This window comes from Paralichthys olivaceus, chromosome 17 (genome assembly GCF_024713975.1).
Source record: "Paralichthys olivaceus isolate ysfri-2021 chromosome 17, ASM2471397v2, whole genome shotgun sequence".
Taxonomy (NCBI): domain Eukaryota; kingdom Metazoa; phylum Chordata; class Actinopteri; order Pleuronectiformes; family Paralichthyidae; genus Paralichthys; species Paralichthys olivaceus.
In genome coordinates, this window is record NC_091109.1 from 3,889,640 (window position 1) to 3,909,849 (window position 20,210).

Consider the following 20,210-nt stretch of genomic DNA (forward strand, 5'->3'; position numbering starts at 1 on the left):
TTCTCTGCACCCCCCATGAACACCACATTTCCCCACTAGATATATTGAAGGAACATGTCAGGGTGTGTTATTGCAGCCTGCTAGGACTGTGGGAAAGACACAATTGCTGCACAGCGGGGGCACAATGACAAACCATTAAATGTGTTCCGCACTGGTGCCTATAAGAGCAGCTAACACATGTCAACAAGTGAAGTATCTGCTTGTATCTTTCGGAGCCTCGGAGTGGGCCGGGCGTCTGTCAGAGGTGAGGAGAAAGAGACATGATCGTGGTCAATTCTGCCTGGAAACGACTAAAATCCACTCAAATGCATCATCTTAATCCAGAAACATTAAACTTCTGAGATTCAGACTTTTGTTTGATTTCCTCACATATCTCTGTAGTTGGAACATTAGGCAGGCGTTCGCTGATGGTGGAGTTGCAGATAGGCTACCTGTCAGAGATAATAAGCATCAGGAATCATGTGCAGTGGGAGGAAAAATTATTTCTAAAATTCCTCAACACAGATAAAAACATCTGTGGAAAATAAGGGACTAAGTGTTGAGGACATTTAGGTTTATTGAGCCGTAAATCAGGATATCTCAGGATAAGGTGCTTGGTTTTGTAGCATGTCCACGTCGCTTGTTCAATTAATCCCTGACATATATTTTAAGAGCTACAGTGTCACTGAAAACTAAGATGCAGGGAAGACCTATACATCTGCCCCCCTCAGCAGACACTTCACACAGCACCAGCATCCCCTGCAGCAGAGCAGGTGACATATCACCACGAGGCAGCGCTCAGAGGGTTTCTATCCAATTATCTGAACCCGGAGAGAGAAACAACTATCAACTGCAAAGTCATGAATTTAACACTGGTCATTTACTGCACATAAAACTGATCAGGAACGAGGACAGCCCTGCAGAATCAATACAGCAATTTACAGTTTCGTCTCAACATAGAAAGTCTCTTACAAAAAGAGCAGGAGATTTAAATGTGAATATTAAGGAATTGTTGATATTAGATGTAAAAGTTGCAAAAGTCAAACATTTAAAAAAACATCTGAATTCACCCACTTTCATTGCTCAGAGTTTTTAGTGTTGGCAGTTAAGTGCAGATCGGTTGTTTTATAGAAGGTACGTCACCTTCACAGTAACTGACTCATACAGACAAAGATGAAACATGTTTCTTTCAGAGTGAGACGTACTATGAACTGAAAACATCCTTGAACAAAGTAAAAACACCAGCCGGGTGAATAAAAGACCAGTAAAATGGGTTAAATGTCCAGATTATTCAAATAATCAAGTAATATGGGAAAAAAATGTTTTTTTTAACATAAATTGTGTCAGATGTTTGCTACAAGCAGATCATACAGTATATCGCCTTTTTTAATCCTGTATAATAACTAAAAATAGATTTAAACTTACTTTCATGCAGTTTTTCATCATAAACTGTCCATTAACTAGAAACAATAAAGATCTTTTATTAGATTAAAACCATATTCTATGATAATTTGAGATTTAAAGAGACTTACTTTTGGCAGATATCCGTACAACAGCAGCAGCAGGAAAAGCAGCTGTGAAGCATCCATCCTGTTTTTACTTTCTTACTCAGGCTCCTCGATGCTGGCAGCACTCCTCTGTTAATTCAGATCAAGTGAGTCCCCTGTGTGTGTAAAGAGAGCGAGGAAGTGTGTGTGTGTGTGTGTGTGTGTATGTTCAGATCTGCTGCTGCTCCATGTCTGACTGCTCTTTTCTCTGTGCGCTCCTCCAGAGGCAGCAGGAGGAGAGCTGCGTGTGTTCCACTGAAACCGCCCCTCCTCCTTTCACAACTCCAGAGCCTCAGTCCACACCGTCAGGAGGTGGAGGTGAGACTGATGTGGTCTAAGATGGGGCGAGTGAAGAAGAAGACCTGTGATTAATTACTGTGTCTCTGGTGACTCCTCTTTTGTGAGGTCAGTGAACTCAGATATGAGGAGACTGGACAGATTAAACCTGATTTGACCCAATAATTATAGAAGTAATTGCTCTTTTCATTATTCTGATCCTTGCTTTTCTACCCGCATCCTCTCTCCAACAATTAGTTCTTACTATTTTCTTAAATAGATCATAAGTAATAAATCTATCCATTCATCCATCTATAGGCTACCGGTCAGCCTTTGGAGGGTCATATAGTGAGCTGGACGTGATAGATTGTCAGCGTAGCACAGAGACAAACAACTACTCACACTCACACACACTTTAGATTAAACTAACGCCGGTCTGCACGTCTTCAGACTGATGGAAGAAGCCGTACGTTATGTCAAGCGGTGGCTGAGACACAACATGATTTGCACATCTTCCCTGATTCCCAAATATCCACAGAACAATTTATCTAGCTCAACAAGTGTGAAGGTATCCATCATTATAATATTACTTAAGATAATCTGTTAGCTTCAGAGTAAACTTAAACAGCAAATCAAACACACATCTTGAAATTAAACATTGCAAATGTCTCTCCAAAAATTTTTAAACAACGCAAAACTTCTTAATTAGTACCCGGAAAAAACCCAGGGACACACATGGTCACATTCTTTTTGCAACATTATGTAGTTTCCTACAGTTTCTTCTTCACGGCCGTTTTCTGCACATCTGTAACCGTCCCAGACTATTGCTACAGCAGAACTGTCAAACCAGCAGCAGGAGTGTGTACCAAGTTCTCATGTGCATGCACAATGCGAACAAACCATGGACCAACACATTAAAAACATAACTTTGCTGAGTAGTGGTCCTAGGGGACAGATTATCTACAAGGAGCCTTTAACTAAAAGCTGATTTCAGTCAAATGAAATAATAATAAAGTTCCCACCAGGTTAATGAGTGTCAGGGCCACCCTGAGCTTTCATTATCGCTTACGATAATTGAATGCAACGTGGGAATCATGTTCCTGGAAAATAATTACAGCCTTTAAGGAGAGTAAGGAGAGGAAACATACAGTGTATCAGCCGTGGTCTAATAGAAAGTCCCACATCCCTTTAAAAAGAGAATAATTTAAAGTAAAATAACTTGAAATTGTTATGGTGCTGAGGTTGGAACAGCAGAGGCAAAGAGGAGGAAGGAAGTCTATTGTAGGGTGCATGGAGCTCTTAATTCTTTTAAACCATTGAAATTTGTGCAATAAGAGTAAATAATAGAATAAAATAATCTATTAAACAGCTTCTTGCTTTCCCCAGTACAAGAAAAATGACCTATTTATTAACTGAATTGCTCAGTTGAATCCTGCTGTAATTGAGATTTCCAGAAAACCGATGACTTTCAGAAAGCAGATAATAGTGGTGGCAGACAAAAGGGAGGGAAACAGAATGACCTATAACCGCCTGTGGTGCCTCCACAAACCTCTCCGTCCTCAGCAGCAACACCACAGTCCCACATGCTCGTGTCTCATCCTCAGTCTCTGTGACAGGCCCTGGTTCACCCTCAGAGGCATCTCTCTGCACCAGCCCACACATTAATACTGATGATAAATACGTTTTGCACAAGGCGGCATAACACAACAAAATCACAAAGCCAAACAATGGACACAGACTTCCCTCATTTCAGCCGTATTATTTTTCTTTGTGTCGTCACGTGTGATTGCTGCTGTGGTCACACTTCATGGTCGAAGTTCGAGCATGAATGTTGATGTGCTGTCTTTCATTTTCCATAATAGAGTCTGTGACAGGCTATACTATGAGAAGATCGTACAGGACCAGATCGACCTTTGTGCTTCAGGATGATTTTATAAGTCAGTACATACACAGAATATCAACAGTTAAGTTGCATCTGAAACAGAGTTGACCTTTACATTCAGGGTGAAGTATTAGACCAGTAGACGTTGGAAACCTAGAAGACCCCCACAAAGGATTTCTGTCTAAGTGAGGTCATAAGTGTTCTGATACTGAATTAATCTGAGGCTGCCTGTGTGAAGTATGAAGAGTCTACACAGATGAGGCAGGAAATAATAATACATTTTATTAACAAGCGCAATAAACTGTCCCTCTGGTTTCTGAGGGAGCAGAAGGTTACACCCTAATTTAGACATGCTGGTTTAGTGGAAATAAGAGGACCCAAGATGCAGAGACCAAAGGTTCAACAGAAAATGTCCTTTAATGAGGCAGCGTTCTTCACAAGAAAGAGGCAAAATCCAAAAACAGGACAAGGTAATCCAATAAACTCAAAAAAGGATAACAGCAAAAACAAGGTAAACACCAGGAGACACAAGGAACTCACTTGAGAGGGAAGATGGAGGAGAAATGACGACCGGGTGGTGAGACAACCACCTAAGATGAAGAACTGACAAAGGGAAGCACAGATACACACAGGGGACACAGGTGAAACACATGAGGAAGTGATGCAGACAATCACAGGGACAGGAAACAGGACAACGACAGGAAGTAAAGTAGGAAAACACACAAGGAGCAGAAACTACAAAATAAAACAGGAAATAGAACTCAGGGAGAAAACATAAATCAAAACACAAGGAAAACAAACTTACAGGCAAAGACCAACAAAGAATCTATAATCAAAACCAAAAACTTACTGAGGACTTGCACCTAAACCGTTTCTTAAGAACAATCTGAACAGTATCTATTTATTTATTCATCTATTTCTATCAAAGTTTTAGAAAAATGTATTTGACATGTACATTAACTTCATAGTTTGGTCCATGTCCAGGACTCATGCCACCTTGCATTAAACCCTGGAGCTCCTAATTTCCATCTCCAGAGTCAAAAGTTGCAACTGGAACTATCGTGTAAACACTGTTGCATCCTCAAGTGCCCCGAAAAAGGACAAAACAGAAAAATAAATTCTGATCATGTACACAGGTGTACGTGGTCGGAGTGTAAGTGAAATCAGATGCGTTCACTCACCTCTGCTCAACTCAGGACACTTAAGGGGTTCGTAAATATTGCTGGACAGCAGTTTAGCCTCCGGCATGATCCCATAAGAGTTACTTTTAATTTAATCAAGGAAAACATTTCTTTGAGCTGAAAGAACCTTTTAATATATTTAACCCCAACTGTTCTTTATAATGAGCCCTTTACGTTAATGACATTTAACCATTTATAATGTTGTGGTTCTATATTTTATAAAGGTTAAATATAAGAGTATTGTACAAAGTTAGAATCTGGGGGTTTTATGTAAATCCTGCATTATAATCCTGGGATTAGTGAGATTCAGATATTAAATCACCTTCTTTTTATTTTCACTTTCCCTGCCTACTATCCCAGCGAGTCGGCCATGTCAATGTGTGAAGGTGATTTGTAGGTGGATCAGCATGATATTACAAACTAAATGTAATATGAACATGAATACATGTGTTTGGGGTTTTGCCCTCAAAGTGGATCCACATCTCATTTGTTTGTATGTTAAACAACAGCACAGGACAATTAACAGAATGGAAATGGATTTTCAGTACAACTGCCATCATTGTAACCCAGGCTATTATAACCACACAATATGTTTCCAGTAATCCTCCCATCACTGTGGCTGTCATTCATCACCAAGCAACATCTCTTTCCTGCCTCTGTTTTTTTTTTTTTAAAAGCCTTCACCCAAGGTGAAGGTGATAGCATTAGAGGAGTGTATGTCATTGTTATGTGGAGTTTCACACACATGCAGTATGCAGACAGGCTATGGCCAGCTGAGCCTGGTCAAAGTGAACTGAGCAAGAGCAAAATTGGAAGTGAGTTTCTACACCTGCGTTCTTTTGGTCTTCACAAAGATATTTTACATTGGAGATCCCTCTTTGTGATCCACGCACAAACGGAAATAATGGTGCCATTTAGATCAAGAACATAATAGTCAATCGTGAATTTAAAATTGAATTTAGAACAAATGAATGGAATGAATTGAATGACAGGAAAAAGGAACAGGACGCCTGCAGCCAGAATTCTTCATTAGTTGTTCAGAAACACGGAGGAGGGCAGCGACAGCACAGCTTGAGCCAAAACTCGAATCAATACAGTTTGAAGCAAACAGCAGAACTTTGTTTGTTCCTTTCAAGATGCATCTAATTTGATGCTCCGCCACCCAGACTGTAAATATTGTAGGGATCACTTTTGCTGTCAATCACCTTTCCATTCATCTTTGTCTAATTTGGACCTCAGGCAATTTTTTTCAGGCTGAGAAACTTCAAACTCACTGAAGGCAAGAAAAAGGCAGTGGAGAAGGAATCATGTGGCGGCTTTTGACTCTCGGGCATTTTTTCTTCTTGGGAATACAAAGTTTAGAGAAAAACTCTAAAAACGGCAAACTGTTGAATCCTTTGCGTATTATCTAAGCTGCTGCAATCACTGATCAAACCTCAAAAACATCGTCCTGCAGTCTCACACAATTAGAGCAGTTTATTCTACTGTATGCAGGGGAGGGGATTCTGGTGTTTGGTTTAATTTTGCTCCAGTGGCCACGGCCTCCCCGTCAGGTGACACTCACAGCCAAATGACCAGCGTGATGATGCACGGTAACAAACATGCCGAAAAATTCTGGAAGATAAACATATGACATATACTCCTTTTCTCCCTGCTGCACTGTGGACTTAATATCTCAGCTTATGTTTGGTTTACAAGAGATATTTCCATACACATGGTTAAAGGCTGTTGGCCCAGAGGGTAAGTGCAGCAACTGATTGGTTGGAATTATTTACCATCGGAGGCTTTCTGTGTGGCAGAGGCATGTGTTTATGTAATGAGCGCCAAACCTCTGCTTCTAGTGTGGTCTGGCAGCTTAGGATAAGCTCTCTTAGCTTAAAGGCTCCCTGTGTCTTAAAAGGGTGGTTTGCACTATTGCCGGCTGCCGTGCTGTTAGCAGTGATGTAGTGAACAATTCTGCAAGCAGCAGGCAAGATGGGAAACATGATGTACTTGATGCATCATAATGGAGTTACAGTGTCGTGACAGCAATCACAATGACAGCAAACTTGGTTTTCTTCGCAGAGAGGTATGCAAGAGCAGATGTGCCAGCTGTGGTGAAGCCGTTCATCTTTTATGCTGTATAGATGCGTGCTGATGTATGTCCGCCTCCACACGCACTTCTCTCTGCCTTTGTGCTCGACCTCTGTCACTTCACCAAACACAAAGACGGGAAATTTGCTCGATCACTGCACTGAACTGTAATTCTTAGGTGTAGTGGTTTGAGAGTGATAATAATCGTACTAAGCTGCAGGTTACATTTTCTTCTCCATTACATTTAAGCATGTCAAAGATGACATGTTTATACCCAATGAGCTTCACTTCAACTAAACACAATTTTACAGCTAGACTTTATAATATTTCCAATATCTGTGATCTGACAATAGTTAATTATAGCTCATTTAGCCAATATTAGCTAATGGTCACACAGGACCAAAATAACACTTACAAAACCAAAACAAATATGTATTGATTAGAAATGTTGTGTTTTATTTCTTATGAATTTAACTTTTCATTTGTAAATGTGTAAAATTTGCAAAAGTTACTTTAGGGTTATACATAACTGTCAAATTCCACTTTAATAATAGTTCATAATTGGTGCTATTTCTCATATTTAAGTAAATATTGCTGGTGATACTAACATGCACTAACTAAATACAGATTTTGAATGCAAGACTTTATGGTTGGTCTCTACCAGCTGCAAATATCTGGCTGTTCAGCTTCTAAATGCTCCAGGAGTCGTAGCTCTAACTGTATCTTGATGCCGTTTGTGGCAGGTTGAGTACATTGCGTTTTTAGAACTGAGATGCAGGTTTGGGTTTTATTTGCTTTCCTCTTTCATTGGATAAACATTTTATAAAAATATTAATTTAATACTGCTTTACGCAACCAATCTGAATTCTCAATGAACTCTCAATGAGGAGGTGACTCATCGGGGACAGACGATGTGACAAAACAGACCATCACAATCAGTGATGATTTTTTGGCCATCTGAATCGACAGCGTCTCTTCAAGGACAAACAGCAGAGCCTCTTTTCACAGGTTGAACTCACTCTCAGTATGCATGCTCACTTGTGTACTTGGCAATCATGGAATCATTACAGCAGACAGACCGCTGATGCTGAACTGGAGAATATGGAACCTGAGGGATGGGCTGACATCAGTGGAAAATGACCAAATAGGAAGACATGAGATTGAGCCGCAATCACTGTAAGATGTTTTTAACTGCCCTGATGACAGTGACTGAAAAACCTCCCTACACAGAGGGAGTGACATGACTGAACCAAAGTCAGAGTCAATGCGTCGTCCTCCACCAAAACCCACCAGTGCCTCCAGGTGTGGATCAGTGTCACTGAGCTGCAGAGAAAAACATCTGTCTGTCTCTGACAGAGAGCGACTCCTCACTCACACCTCCCAGCGGGGACATTAGCTCGGCAAAATGCTATTTCACACCGAGACCTCACCTTTCCGCCCAGTGTAATCATTATGTTTCTGGGGTGTAAAATGGTTATGGCCTTCAAATGTAATTGAACGACCTGAGGTTTTGAAGCTTCAATTTTCGTAATATGCCACTTGATGTCTTACTGCCATTCAAAGTAATGGTTAGTGATGCTCTCGAATCTTTGTCGCGAAGCGTGAATGTGTATGTTTTTATCAATTATGAATGAAAAACTGAGCAAGTGATGTAGGTTTCATTATCAATTCTGACCAGAGGTGTCAGGGTTGTAATGACTGAGATGTTAATTAGAGCAGCTCCACTAGATCAGTTTGTTGAATCTGTGAAACCATTGCAGATGATTATCTGGTCCAAGGTCAAGGTCTTTTTGTCTCTGAGGGGAGATGCCACAGCATTTCCAGACAGAACACATAATCCCTCTACTCCAGTCTTCCATGCAGCTGGTTGTGCTCAGAATACATTTACAGGAGCATCCAGGAGGCATCCTGACCTTAAGCTCCGACCACCCGCAGGTTGATTAAACTGGCTCTAGGCTGATCACTGTATTTGGCATATGTTCGTCAAGATCTCACATAATGTTTGAGGGGTTGATGTGAAATGTTGTACAGTTATTTGTGGTGCCCAGAGGATGAATCCTAATGACTTTGGCGATACACTGGCTAACTGCATCATTCTTATAATTTCTGTCAAAACCGAGCATGTTCACAGTCAGACAAGCTGCAGGGTTTTACTCAGCAATTCCTCTTCACCCTTTTCATAGTCATCTTATAATTTTTCATTAGGGTACAGGTTTTATTGCTGCAGCCGGAGAATCTGTACTTTGATCACTATGCAAGGACTCAGCAAGGAGCTGCCTTTGAGAATCACAAAGACACTGGTTCATTTCTCCACATCTGCTGCTGAGTAAGAGTCACTTTGCTGAAAGTCTTTGTTCAACAGCCTTCAATTGTGGCGGCAACAACGATTAAAATGTAAATGGGAATCTGTGTGGGACTAAAGACTAAAACGAATCAAAGTTACACAGGTTCATTATCATTTAGTGCTTAATAAAATACTTACTTAACAAAAGACTGGTTATTGCTGCCAGAATGGATTAGCTGAATATTTTCTTTAGATTTTCTAAAGAACAATTAGATATTCTCTCAAACATTAATGAGGTGTTATGCTATAAAATGTGCATGGAGACAACAGAGATGTCTTGGTGCAGCAGCCCACTAGAGAATCGACATGAAAAATGACTATGGAGAGATTTCATCAAATACATGGATAAAGGATTGTTTTAAACCTCATGCTATAAATCTGAATCTGGCCTTGCTCTGATTGATTTGTCTTGCACATACAATACCTGAGGATGGACGGTCACCTTAGACACAGCTTTCAGACATAGATTTTGTTGGATGGATTTGATGGATTTGCTTTCTCAAATGCAAAAATTGTGATTTGTTCACAGTGGCAGACATAATGTTCTGGTAAAATGAAAGAAACATTGCACAATGATGAGAAGAATCGGTTGAAGGCATTGGATTTTTTTTGGTGGCTTCATGAGCAGAGAAAGACCTTTGAAGAAAGACACAATATAGTTTTCCAGTGCCGGGTCTTCCAATTCCACTTCAGTCAGAACAATTAAAAAACGGTGCCACTTTTGGGAGACTTTTTTCAAAATGGTTTTGTCAATTTGTCTCATCTTTTCTGGGCTGATCTCAAAATCTTCATCCTTGATTTTGCTCCATATATTTGTGAACTATTGAGAGACTTCCTTGTTGCAGACACAAGACTTTCCCTGTCTGACTTCTGGGATGAGGATGGTGACTGACAGGAGTCATGACTGTCATCTTCATTGTCCAGTTGTTGGTCGACCTTCCCTCTGTTCTCACAAGGTGGACACACATGTTTCGGATTCCTCATGAGTCCTTTGATCATTTTGCTGGCATGACGAATTCCCTAAAGAAAAAAATCGAATTAAATGATTAGAGCACTCGGTGTTGCTGACTGAGGTTTGACATTTATCTGCTTTCAACAATTCAGAGCTGCTTTATAAAGAGAAAAAACATGTACATTTAAAGAAAACATCCAGTTTTATTTGAGTGTATCAACTGAGCTGCTTTGATACCAGCATTCCTGTCTCCTCTCCTCCTTCGTTTACTTCATACTGTCACATCACAGCCCCTATCGGAGCTCACAGAGACGGGCAGCATTTCAACTTCTGCAGCCTTTGATTCCAGTTCTGTGTGAAATTGCCAATTATCAGCACAGCTCATGTAATAGAGCAGCACACCTTCACTCAGCACCTGGACGACTTTGAATTTCCACACTGACAATTTCCAACCAGTGTCTTCTGATAACTAAATTTATGTGTTCACAAAGAACATGGAGATACTTAACAGAAACTGAAATACAATTTTCGATTCACAGGCTCCCTCAGATTATGTTATTGCAGTGACAATTGACTTAGCTGCCAAACATCAGCTGGCAGCTTCTGCCACAGCATCGATTTCCTCTAACCCAACAAATGACACAGTTTGGTGCATTTACCTTGAGCTGTGCCTCTCGGCACACCCTCACAATAAGGACCTATGCTACTCCCTCACATTGGAGAAACCTCCTGTACAATTACTGCTAAGAGGTTCATTTACCATTTACACACAGCACACGCTCGACACACAGCGCTCAATTAAGGAGCTGCAGATATGGTTCAGTCATTTACCCTGAAGACAATTGAATAATCCTCTGAAGCAGGAGAAACACACAAATGCTCTTGAGGTGGTTGTTAGACCTACAAGATATGAAGGTGTGAGAGATAAATATCACTGTGATATCTTTAAATACCAATTTGCTGCCTTATTGTTGAGACCTGTCCACAACAAGCAGCACAAGAGGCCAGAAAAAAGCTAAAAATCCATATTTTTACTCATTGAAATTCTCAAAAAAGCAACTATAGACATAACGCTCTTTTGTACGATGGAGCATTATTGTCATAGTAAAGGAAAAAATCCAGAGATTTTGAAAATAAGCACATAATATTCAGAAAGTACAGTCGTACTTGTGAAGAAAGTTGTAATAATATGAATATAAAGTCATGGTTGAGAGTAAAGTTGTAATGTGACGAGAATTATTGCTATAATTCTCAAACTATCAGATTTATTTTCTTCAGTACTCCATCGTACTTTTCTGGTTCGATGGTCATATTTCTTATTCCCTTAATTAATTGACTAATCATGGACAAGCTCAAATCAACATGTTTCCATTACAACCACAGATCCACTTTGGAAGCAGAAATTATTGCAGCTGTCTAAAATAAAAAATAACGGTTAAAGTTGGGTATTGTTGTCAATGAATCTGACGGTGCAAAGAAAAATCAATATCTCATTGTGACGGTAGAATCAACACAGCTTAGTGCGACACAGCCAGAAGACGTGATGCGTTTATGAGTGAGAACTGGGACTCTGAAGTGGAAAATCTCACTCAGACCTGGAGATAAAAACTATAACAGAGCTGAAGGCAACACGTTGACATCCTCATTGGTGGGTGTCAAAAAGAAACTTTGGGGAATAAAGGAAATCACTACCTGGAAACACAAAGACAAGGGAGGCTGAGGAGTACATTTTAACACCACATAATGCCCAAAAACACTGGAGATTGATGATGGAGAATAAACTGTGCAAATCCAAAGGTGTTTCTCCTTTAAATTCATTTGTTTCTTTCAGGCTTTGAGTCTCCTTCATGAAAGACAGAGGAGGGAGTGTTTTCTTCTTTTACTGCCCAAACCTTTTTAAATTTTAGGGTTTGTTATCAATGGCTCTTGAATGCATACGCAGAGAGTACCTGAGAGGGCTGAGTCATTATCTTCTGTAGATTCATTTAGTCCGTCTGGCCTCTGTTGGACTTCAGAAGCCGCTGGCTGCTTTTCAACACCATTATATCTGCCGAAAAATGTCACATTCACAAGGTGAAAGAAGGAAGATTCACTGGGCTTTTACACTAATTGGTGGATTTATGAATATGACAGAGGGGGGGCAGTCCTGCTTAAACAGCCTCTTATGAGACTGCTGATGCAACCAGCCTCTGCGGGGCGCCAGCTGCCCAACATTGATTGTGACCAGTGAATAATCCCGACCATGACTATGCTGCCTCGGTTACCCACTGTGATCAGTCTCACAGGGGACACAGGTGATGAAGTGCACGGGAAAAAAAAATTCTTCAAAAGACGTGATAAATGTGACGAAAGGTTCGGGTTTCATTTTTCTTTTCTTTGCTGTTAACGAGAAGAAAAAAAAATCAATAATGTGTCAGTCCATCTTTCAAGACCTTCTCTCTAACCTTCCTGCTCTGTGTGTGGCCCCAAGACCTACATCTAAAAATCTATAAATCTAAATTTTAAAAATGACAGGAGCCAGTATTTCTGGAGTGAGGCTTGGGCCATAGTTTTCTCCCCGAACCAATCAGAGGCTGATGTTTTCCCAAATCATATTCACATGCAATGTAAAAAATCCAGTAGATAGCCCAGCCAACATGACCGAACCAAACCTGAACCCAAAAATCATATCAAGGCCCGACGAGGTGGGAGAGAACAGGCTCAGGTCGCATAACTGCACTTTAATCAGTTCATGTCAACTATAGCTCTTTTTGTCTGTGTGTCTGTGTGTATGTGTATGTGTGTGTGTGTGTGTCCTTGTGCAAGACCCAACGTCACGTCTCGCCTGCTGGTTACACAAGCTCCACTGTTATCTGTGTGTTAGTGAATGAGAGACAAACTATGGAGTCTTTTGTCCACTCAGGTAGAAAAGTGCACTCGCTTTACTGTTGTCGAACGTGGTCTTTTCATGAGGTTTGCTGACGATGAGGAAAATCAAATATAATTTTCAACACACTAAGTGGTGTGTGTTCTTCTTCAGAGTTTTGAGCTTCAGTTTACCCTGAACTTGCCTCGAAACTAAATCAAACTTACTTGTGTCTGACCTTGGACGAGGCACATAAAGGAGATTGAAAAAGCACTGGTGATTGAAATGAGGCAGGAAGTTTTCTGTCTCATGAAACACAAAGGCCTTTCGATTTCTGTGGGCTCAGAAGAGCTTTCGACCTTCGGGTGCCGTTGTTAAGATTTCTCAATAAAAATGTATCATCCGCTCATATCGAACATGGGCTTTAAAAGATTGTATTTGCCAATCTATGATTTAATGTATGTAACTAGCTCGCTGAACCTTCTCATATCTATTCCTCTCCCTCGCTGTGGATTTACAGATGCTATGTTTCCAGGTCTGTTACAGTAGAGGATAAATAGGGGGGATGCAGGAGGAAGAGGAGCCCTGCTGCACATGGGAGATCATGCACACTACTCCCATGATTATTCACTAAATCACTGTGCAGTAACATTGTCACTGTGAAGAGGGTTCTCCTCAGAAATGTTACTGCAACTGATACGTCTGTGAGGCTCAAATCATTAATATTTACATGTGTTCCTGTGTATATTGAGCTGTTTAGGGTTTTTTTATTGATTAAAGCTGCACTTGCAATAAAACACTGATACTAGTGATGCCTTTCTAAACCTAAATTATTCCTTCCTGTATGTAAACATCTATATAACTTGTATTTGAGCAATGTCATCTAAGAGCTATAACATTAAATAGAAACACGGTCAAACACACAACCTGGAGGAATCCAACAGAAGACCTCTGCGTTTTAATATTTAATTGTTGTTGACTCATTCATCTCATCCTTTTAATTTCATCTTCTTTTGTGAAATTTGCTGTCAAAATAAAAAAAGATAAGACTATTAGTATAAGAAGATTCTGTCTGTACTGTCATAAACACGTGTTTGGTCTTTGAAGTGCATGTCTGTGTCGGGGCTGGGTGTTTCTAATTAAAACGACAGCTCAATGGAACAATCATTTTCAGAAGTTACACAAAAATCTGATATTTCACACCAGTTTTAGAACATCAAAACATTCTTGTATAAACAACTTGAGCATTGATTTACTGTCGGTCAAAACAGCATAGTGCCATTTTCAGTTATGGACAGACTTCATGCATCCAATAGGCTACAAAGAAAAAACTAATAATAAATATAAATAAATGCTACTCTCAAAATTAAACGAAATACAACTTTTTTGCCTTGCAGTTACACCTTTTACCGGTAGGGGTGCTGCAGCCCACCTTGGACTCCTACTTCCAGTATTTTTAGTCATTCCGGGGCCGTAAAAGTTGAATATAAAGAATATTTAATATATATAAAATCTTTCATCAATGGTGAGTGAATGTTATATACCTTGAAAAAACAAGTGTCTTATTGAGTTTACCTATGATATTTATATAATGTATATAATTAATAAACTTTCTCATCACTGAAAAATATAATAAATGATAAATCTGGAACTTTCTTGTTAGAACTTTTTCTGACCCAAAAACACACCGAAACGTATTGTGTTCGTTCCTGACTCATATCTCATCCTGTCAAGTTTTGTGGTAATATTTCAGGTAGTTTTTGCAAAATCCTGTTAACACACAAACAGAAAGGTGAAATCTGTTTTTCAAGCAGACTTTGGTGTTTTCTGCGTCACATGGGAGCAGAGAGCAGCAGGAGCATTGTAAATGAGCCGGTGATGACATGTGGCACAGCTCTAAAGGCTGAGCTGAACCTGAGATGTCACATGTCACCGGAGCCGTCAGCCTCCCCACACTCACACAACACGTCTTCTCAACCGTTACACATCATCAGGCATTTTTTTTTAGTTGGACTGAAATCCCATGAATTCCCAGCAGCACACGGTTGAGATCCACTGCAGCGGAAAACACCAGTTAATGTGATTCTTTTCTCCACCACCTCTGTGACTGAAGCTTTATTCTAGTTTCAACTACTTTTTAAAAGCCCTGTGGTCTTTTACATCCTGTTGCAGTGACATGTTATCAACCAATCAATCGGATTTTATTTGTATATCCTGGAAATTGCAAATTGTCTCATAGGATTTAACAAGGTGAAACATCCCCCCATATAAGTCTAAGTATAAGTTTCATCAAAAAGGAAGGTCACATGGTCAGTGGGAATACAGAGAATATAAATTATTGTCGCTGCAGGTGGTGAGCTTTTAAAAAATCAGCAATTCACTTTCAATTATCTGAGTCAGCAGGAGAAAACAAGCCGTCATGCTGTGTGTCACATCACATATCGACATGGATCACGGTGGGAGGACGCTCACATTCCAGTGAAACTGACGAGAACGTGCAACCATTTCATCTGAATTTACTTGCCATGAGATTTAGTTGATGCAGATTAGCAGCAGGAGAAAATGTGTTTTTTGATACAGAGAAGTCGGCCGCTTGTTTTTAAATTGTTGAAGACACTGAGGTCTATTTTTGTAGAACCCTCTACTGCCCCTCTGCTCCTCCTCTAATCACTATAAAGGCCACCATATAGAGAGCTCGCCATTTTGGAATGTACATTTTCCATACCCTGCATAGTGCACTCATTGTTTCCCACAATGCATCGTAAAAGTAGTGTAAAACAGATGGACTAATGGAGCAACAGATACCATCATGCTTTGTGCTTGCAGTGGAGAGACGAGAGGAGAGAGGGCGGCAGGAACATCCCACCTCGTCTTACAAATGTAAACAATAACAGCACAAACTGACGCTCACAAGTTTATTTCTACATTTAAAGTTGGTTATTCAACATGTTTTTCTTCACCTAAAAGTGTAAAATAAACATCAACAGTTTATTGTGAGATTTTACACCAGCGGGTGTTGTTGTTTTAGTTGTTGTTGTTGTTGTTGTTGTGCAACACTGGCGCAGAGAAAAGGCTTGTTGTGCCTGAACTCTGCTTGTTTTGGTTTGTTACTCTCTCTCTGTGCATTGTCATTATTATCTTCTTGGTTTTCTCAATAAATACTTTGTGCTCTTCACTAAGTGTTTGGTGTTCTGCGTTCTGCACATCGAGTTCCACACAGACCACAGAGGCAAAATGTCCAGTTTCCTTAAATAATCATATACAGACAAAGTTCAGGCCATGACGCACGTAAACAATAACGCAACACAGACTCACTCTGTCAAATGACCATGTGGTATGAAGAGTTTTCTGTGGTTATAAATGATGTGTTTCTGTTTCTTCAGTGTATTTCCACATTGCACAGCGATTGTGCGTATCATCATTATTCTTACGGCTTTAACATGTTTACAGGAGGCAACTCTTCGGGAAAGATTGTGGATAATTTATCAATGAAATCTTCAGCAACGGTGCAGAGATTTATCCAAAGTTCAGTCGAGTTTGGTCTGAGTTCAGCTCTTCTTGTTTCTTTGTGTCAAACGCGTCACTCCGGACGAGAATTAAAAAACTATTTTGTGTTATTCACATAGAAACTGAGAGAATTCCTGGAGTACTGGAGGATGATTCACAGAGTTTACTCTTCAGTCTGCAGCCCGAAAACAAACATCCAGAGCCAAGTGGAACAAAGGAAGGAAGTCGTCCTCTTTGCAATAATCACACAGAACCTGAAGAGCCTTTGTATGAATTCATAGCTCATATTGAATGTGCTCACCGCCTGTCTCCCTCATATTATTTCTTCCTGATGCTTTAATTCAGAATTATAAAGCAATTTGTTATTCAGAAATATAAACATTTGCTGAGCTGAAGTGGCTCAAATGAACTTTTTCTACCTTTTTTTTTTAAATAAAATGCCCAATCCAGTTCCTCTGACATGTTTGCAGCAGACTCATCGTCTCACGGTAAAAGTTGTTTGCTCTTTGTCACAACAGAAATGGTATCACAGCAACAACTGCCTGCAACAAGGACTTAAACACGTGGTGCATTCACACGCTCCTCAGAAAGTTCCATTTCCTGAGCTGTGAAGTTGTTGTTCTGACTTCGACGTGTTTGACGACACTTTGACACAACGTTCCAATATTTGTACAATAACTCTGGAAAAAGAAAAGGTGTGAGAGGCATATTAACTTCTGCATCTTCATCGTAGAAGTCAGGATTGTACGGTGGCCCTGAGGTGAAAATCAGGACAAACCACAAAACAAAACAACGTTAGGTTCTAACAGGAAAGGGCAGAACCTGATGTCTGTTTTTAATCCCCTCTGGTTCCCATGTTGTTTTCCCGGCACCAAAGGCGTAATGCATTTTTCCTTCCTGTTAAAAACACGCAGAGTGTTATGTCCGATCAGCCACTATCCTCACTGACAGCAGGTGCCGCCCTGTTTCATCAGAGGTTAACGTTGTTTTTATGTTTTCCCACTCGACACTGTGATTTGCCCTTCAGGGCCACCGTAGTGTTGGGTATGGTGTAAAGACAAACGTGTAACTTTTGACACTTTTCATTTTTGCTGATTGCAAAATGATGTGATAATTGGTTTAAAAGTGGCGATGTCAGAAATCTGTGTACCAAAATTTTAATTTCCTTTCGCACTTATTTTTCCGACCAGAGGAGTCGTTCAAGTTAACTTTCTCTGTTCCGATCTAATTTTTTCACTTATTCCAACATGAGTGCGTCAGAAGTACAAAGAGGACGTGTGTGTAGAGCAGGTTTAAATCAGCACACCTCCGCCCTTCAGACGAAATATGCTCAGTTTGATCTCACTGCCTTTTTACTTCCACCACAGGAGGAATAACTTTTGAAATCTCTGCACATGAAAACTAAAATCAATCATTTCGTTGTGGCAGCTCAGAGGAAACTTCCTCAGTGTTGATGCTGAGGAGAAGACGAGCGAGGTGAGCGAGTCCCTGGTGGAGTTTATTACTGTTTCTGATTTCAGATGCACTAAGTAATGAGTGGTTAGAGCTGAGTGTAGGTTCTGCTCAGTCGTACATTATTCAGTGGTCGTCTCACCACTTAAACAAACTTATCCAAAGATGGGATTCTGAATTTTCACTTTAACTCAGCTTAAGGTGGCAAAGACGGACACATCGGCCATTTCTCTCCCTCCCTGCTGATCACTAACACACTCTCCCTCAAGATGACCTGGAATAAACTCAGTGATCCCATAAATCTTCATCACTCTGACTTCCCATGAGCCTCAGTCACACTTTATGTTGCGTGCTGATGTTTTCATGATGGTGCTAGTGTTTATCTGTGAACACACAGCTGCCCTACTGTTTACTACTCATTCATGTCTTCCTGCTTCCTGTGAAGTGAAGGAGTCACATGTGTCCGAATTAACCCTGACACCACCTCTTCATTGATATCAATGTTGAAATTAGCATTGAGGATAAGGGCAGCATCGGTTTTTGTGTCGCCCGAGTCCGTTTGTGTGTTTGTGAGCAGGATTATGCAAAAACTACTGAATAGATTTCTACAAAAGAAACGGATCTAGGAATGTTTAATCCCCTTTTTTTAATGTCGCAAAATAGGGCGACATTTACACACTGCAATTTTACACCGACGTGTCACAAGCGACATGTCTGGTCATCGGCAGGGTTTATAATTAGAGAGCTGGGCGGCCGAGGCAGTGCACGCTCATGGCGCTCGCTGCAGCATCCTCCTCTCTGAAGGAGATCCTGCCCTGAGGCGAGTCAGACTGCTGCAGCACGGCAAGACCAGACATTCAGAAGTGATGAATTATCAAAGTGACAGGCTCCATAAAAGCTCTGCGGCGGAGGAGGAGGGGACGCACTGTAGTCCTTTGTTTTGTATCCAAGTCATGTATGTTGATTAGCTTAATTCTGGGGCCTCCATCAGGGAGAGATGGATATTTTACAGCATCCAGAAGGAGACAGATAATTTTATTGGAAGGATCTTCGCACATCATATATTACATTATTACGTTATAGCTTAATGAGCTTGTTGCAACATCAGGGTTCAGGTTTCATGTTGGTATCAGTGTGTTATGTATTAAGTGGTGTGGTCTGAGAGAAATTACAACAGATCCACTTACAGAAACATAATTCAGCCTTCATGAAGTGGGTCAGTGAATGTTTCATGACAGAACACCGGCTACGTTTGAGTCGCCATGGGAACGTCACCGTTTCTGGTTTGTCAGCTCCAAGTGTAACAGACAAAACTGCTGCTCATCACGGATTAAATTAAGAGTTCTGTCGACTGAACGACACTAACAGGGACTCACAAGAGTTTACATGTAACCTTCAGAGACAGTGTTCCCTCTCTGAAAAGTGTCGTCAGCACCAGAGATCAGAGAAACGTCTTCATTTACATTCACACTCTTACTTTCTTTTCAAGCCATGTTTTTGTGACATCCGTGAACACGATATCCGAAGATCACCTTGAGGGTGTTTGTTCAGATTTCGTACAAAAGTTCAGTGGGACTCAAGGATAAACTAATTAAGTGTTGATGCTCAAAGGTCAATGGCGCTTTTACCTCATAAAGCACATTGCCTTGTGAATACGATATCTCAGGAACTCTTCCAGTCAAAGCTCAGTGTGACCTGACAAACGTTTTTGGTCTTGTGAAGATACAATCTCAGAAACACAAACGTTTGTGCAAACATGACGTCTGCCTCAAGCAGGAAGTTAGGTGGTCAAAGTTCTGTGACCTTGAACGTAATATCTCAAGTCTGACTCTAGTGAATTTTGACCAGTTGTCACTTTGACTTAAAGATAAACTGATTAGATTTCAGTGGTGAAAGGTCAAAGGTCATGGTAACTTTATATCAATCTGGAGAACAAATGTACATAATGGAAACTGTACAGGAAGAATTTTTGAGTTAAAATCAATGAAAAACGTTACTGGAAAGAAAAAATAGATTTTTTTATGTAAAGAAATAACAAAAATGGAAGTGTGTCCACCAATAAATCCTTCTCCTAACCTACTACAGCTAATTATATCTATATTTTTTTTGCACTGTTGTATGGGCCGGTACTTTAATTTCCAGAGAATCATCTTGATCCTTATTTTGTAAACT

General features: G+C 40.3%; 1 protein-coding gene across 2 annotated transcripts in view; it reads right to left on the reverse strand.

Moving 5' to 3' along the window:
* vipr1b (vasoactive intestinal peptide receptor 1b) overlaps positions 1-4,378 on the reverse strand; it is a 39,474-nt gene extending 35,096 nt beyond the window's left edge. The window contains exons 1-2 of one of the 2 annotated variants that reach the window (XM_069512078.1): positions 4,225-4,339; positions 1,512-1,860 (exon numbers count right to left, since the gene is read on the reverse strand). In XM_069512078.1, the coding sequence (XP_069368179.1) occupies positions 1,512-1,568 (57 nt within the window). In that variant the 5' untranslated portion in view covers positions 1,569-1,860; positions 4,225-4,339. Of the gene's footprint in view, positions 1-1,511; positions 1,861-4,224 lie in introns of both variants that reach the window. The other variant, XM_020087170.2, reaches the window with a different exon arrangement.
* Positions 4,379-20,210: the final 15,832 nt, after the last annotated feature.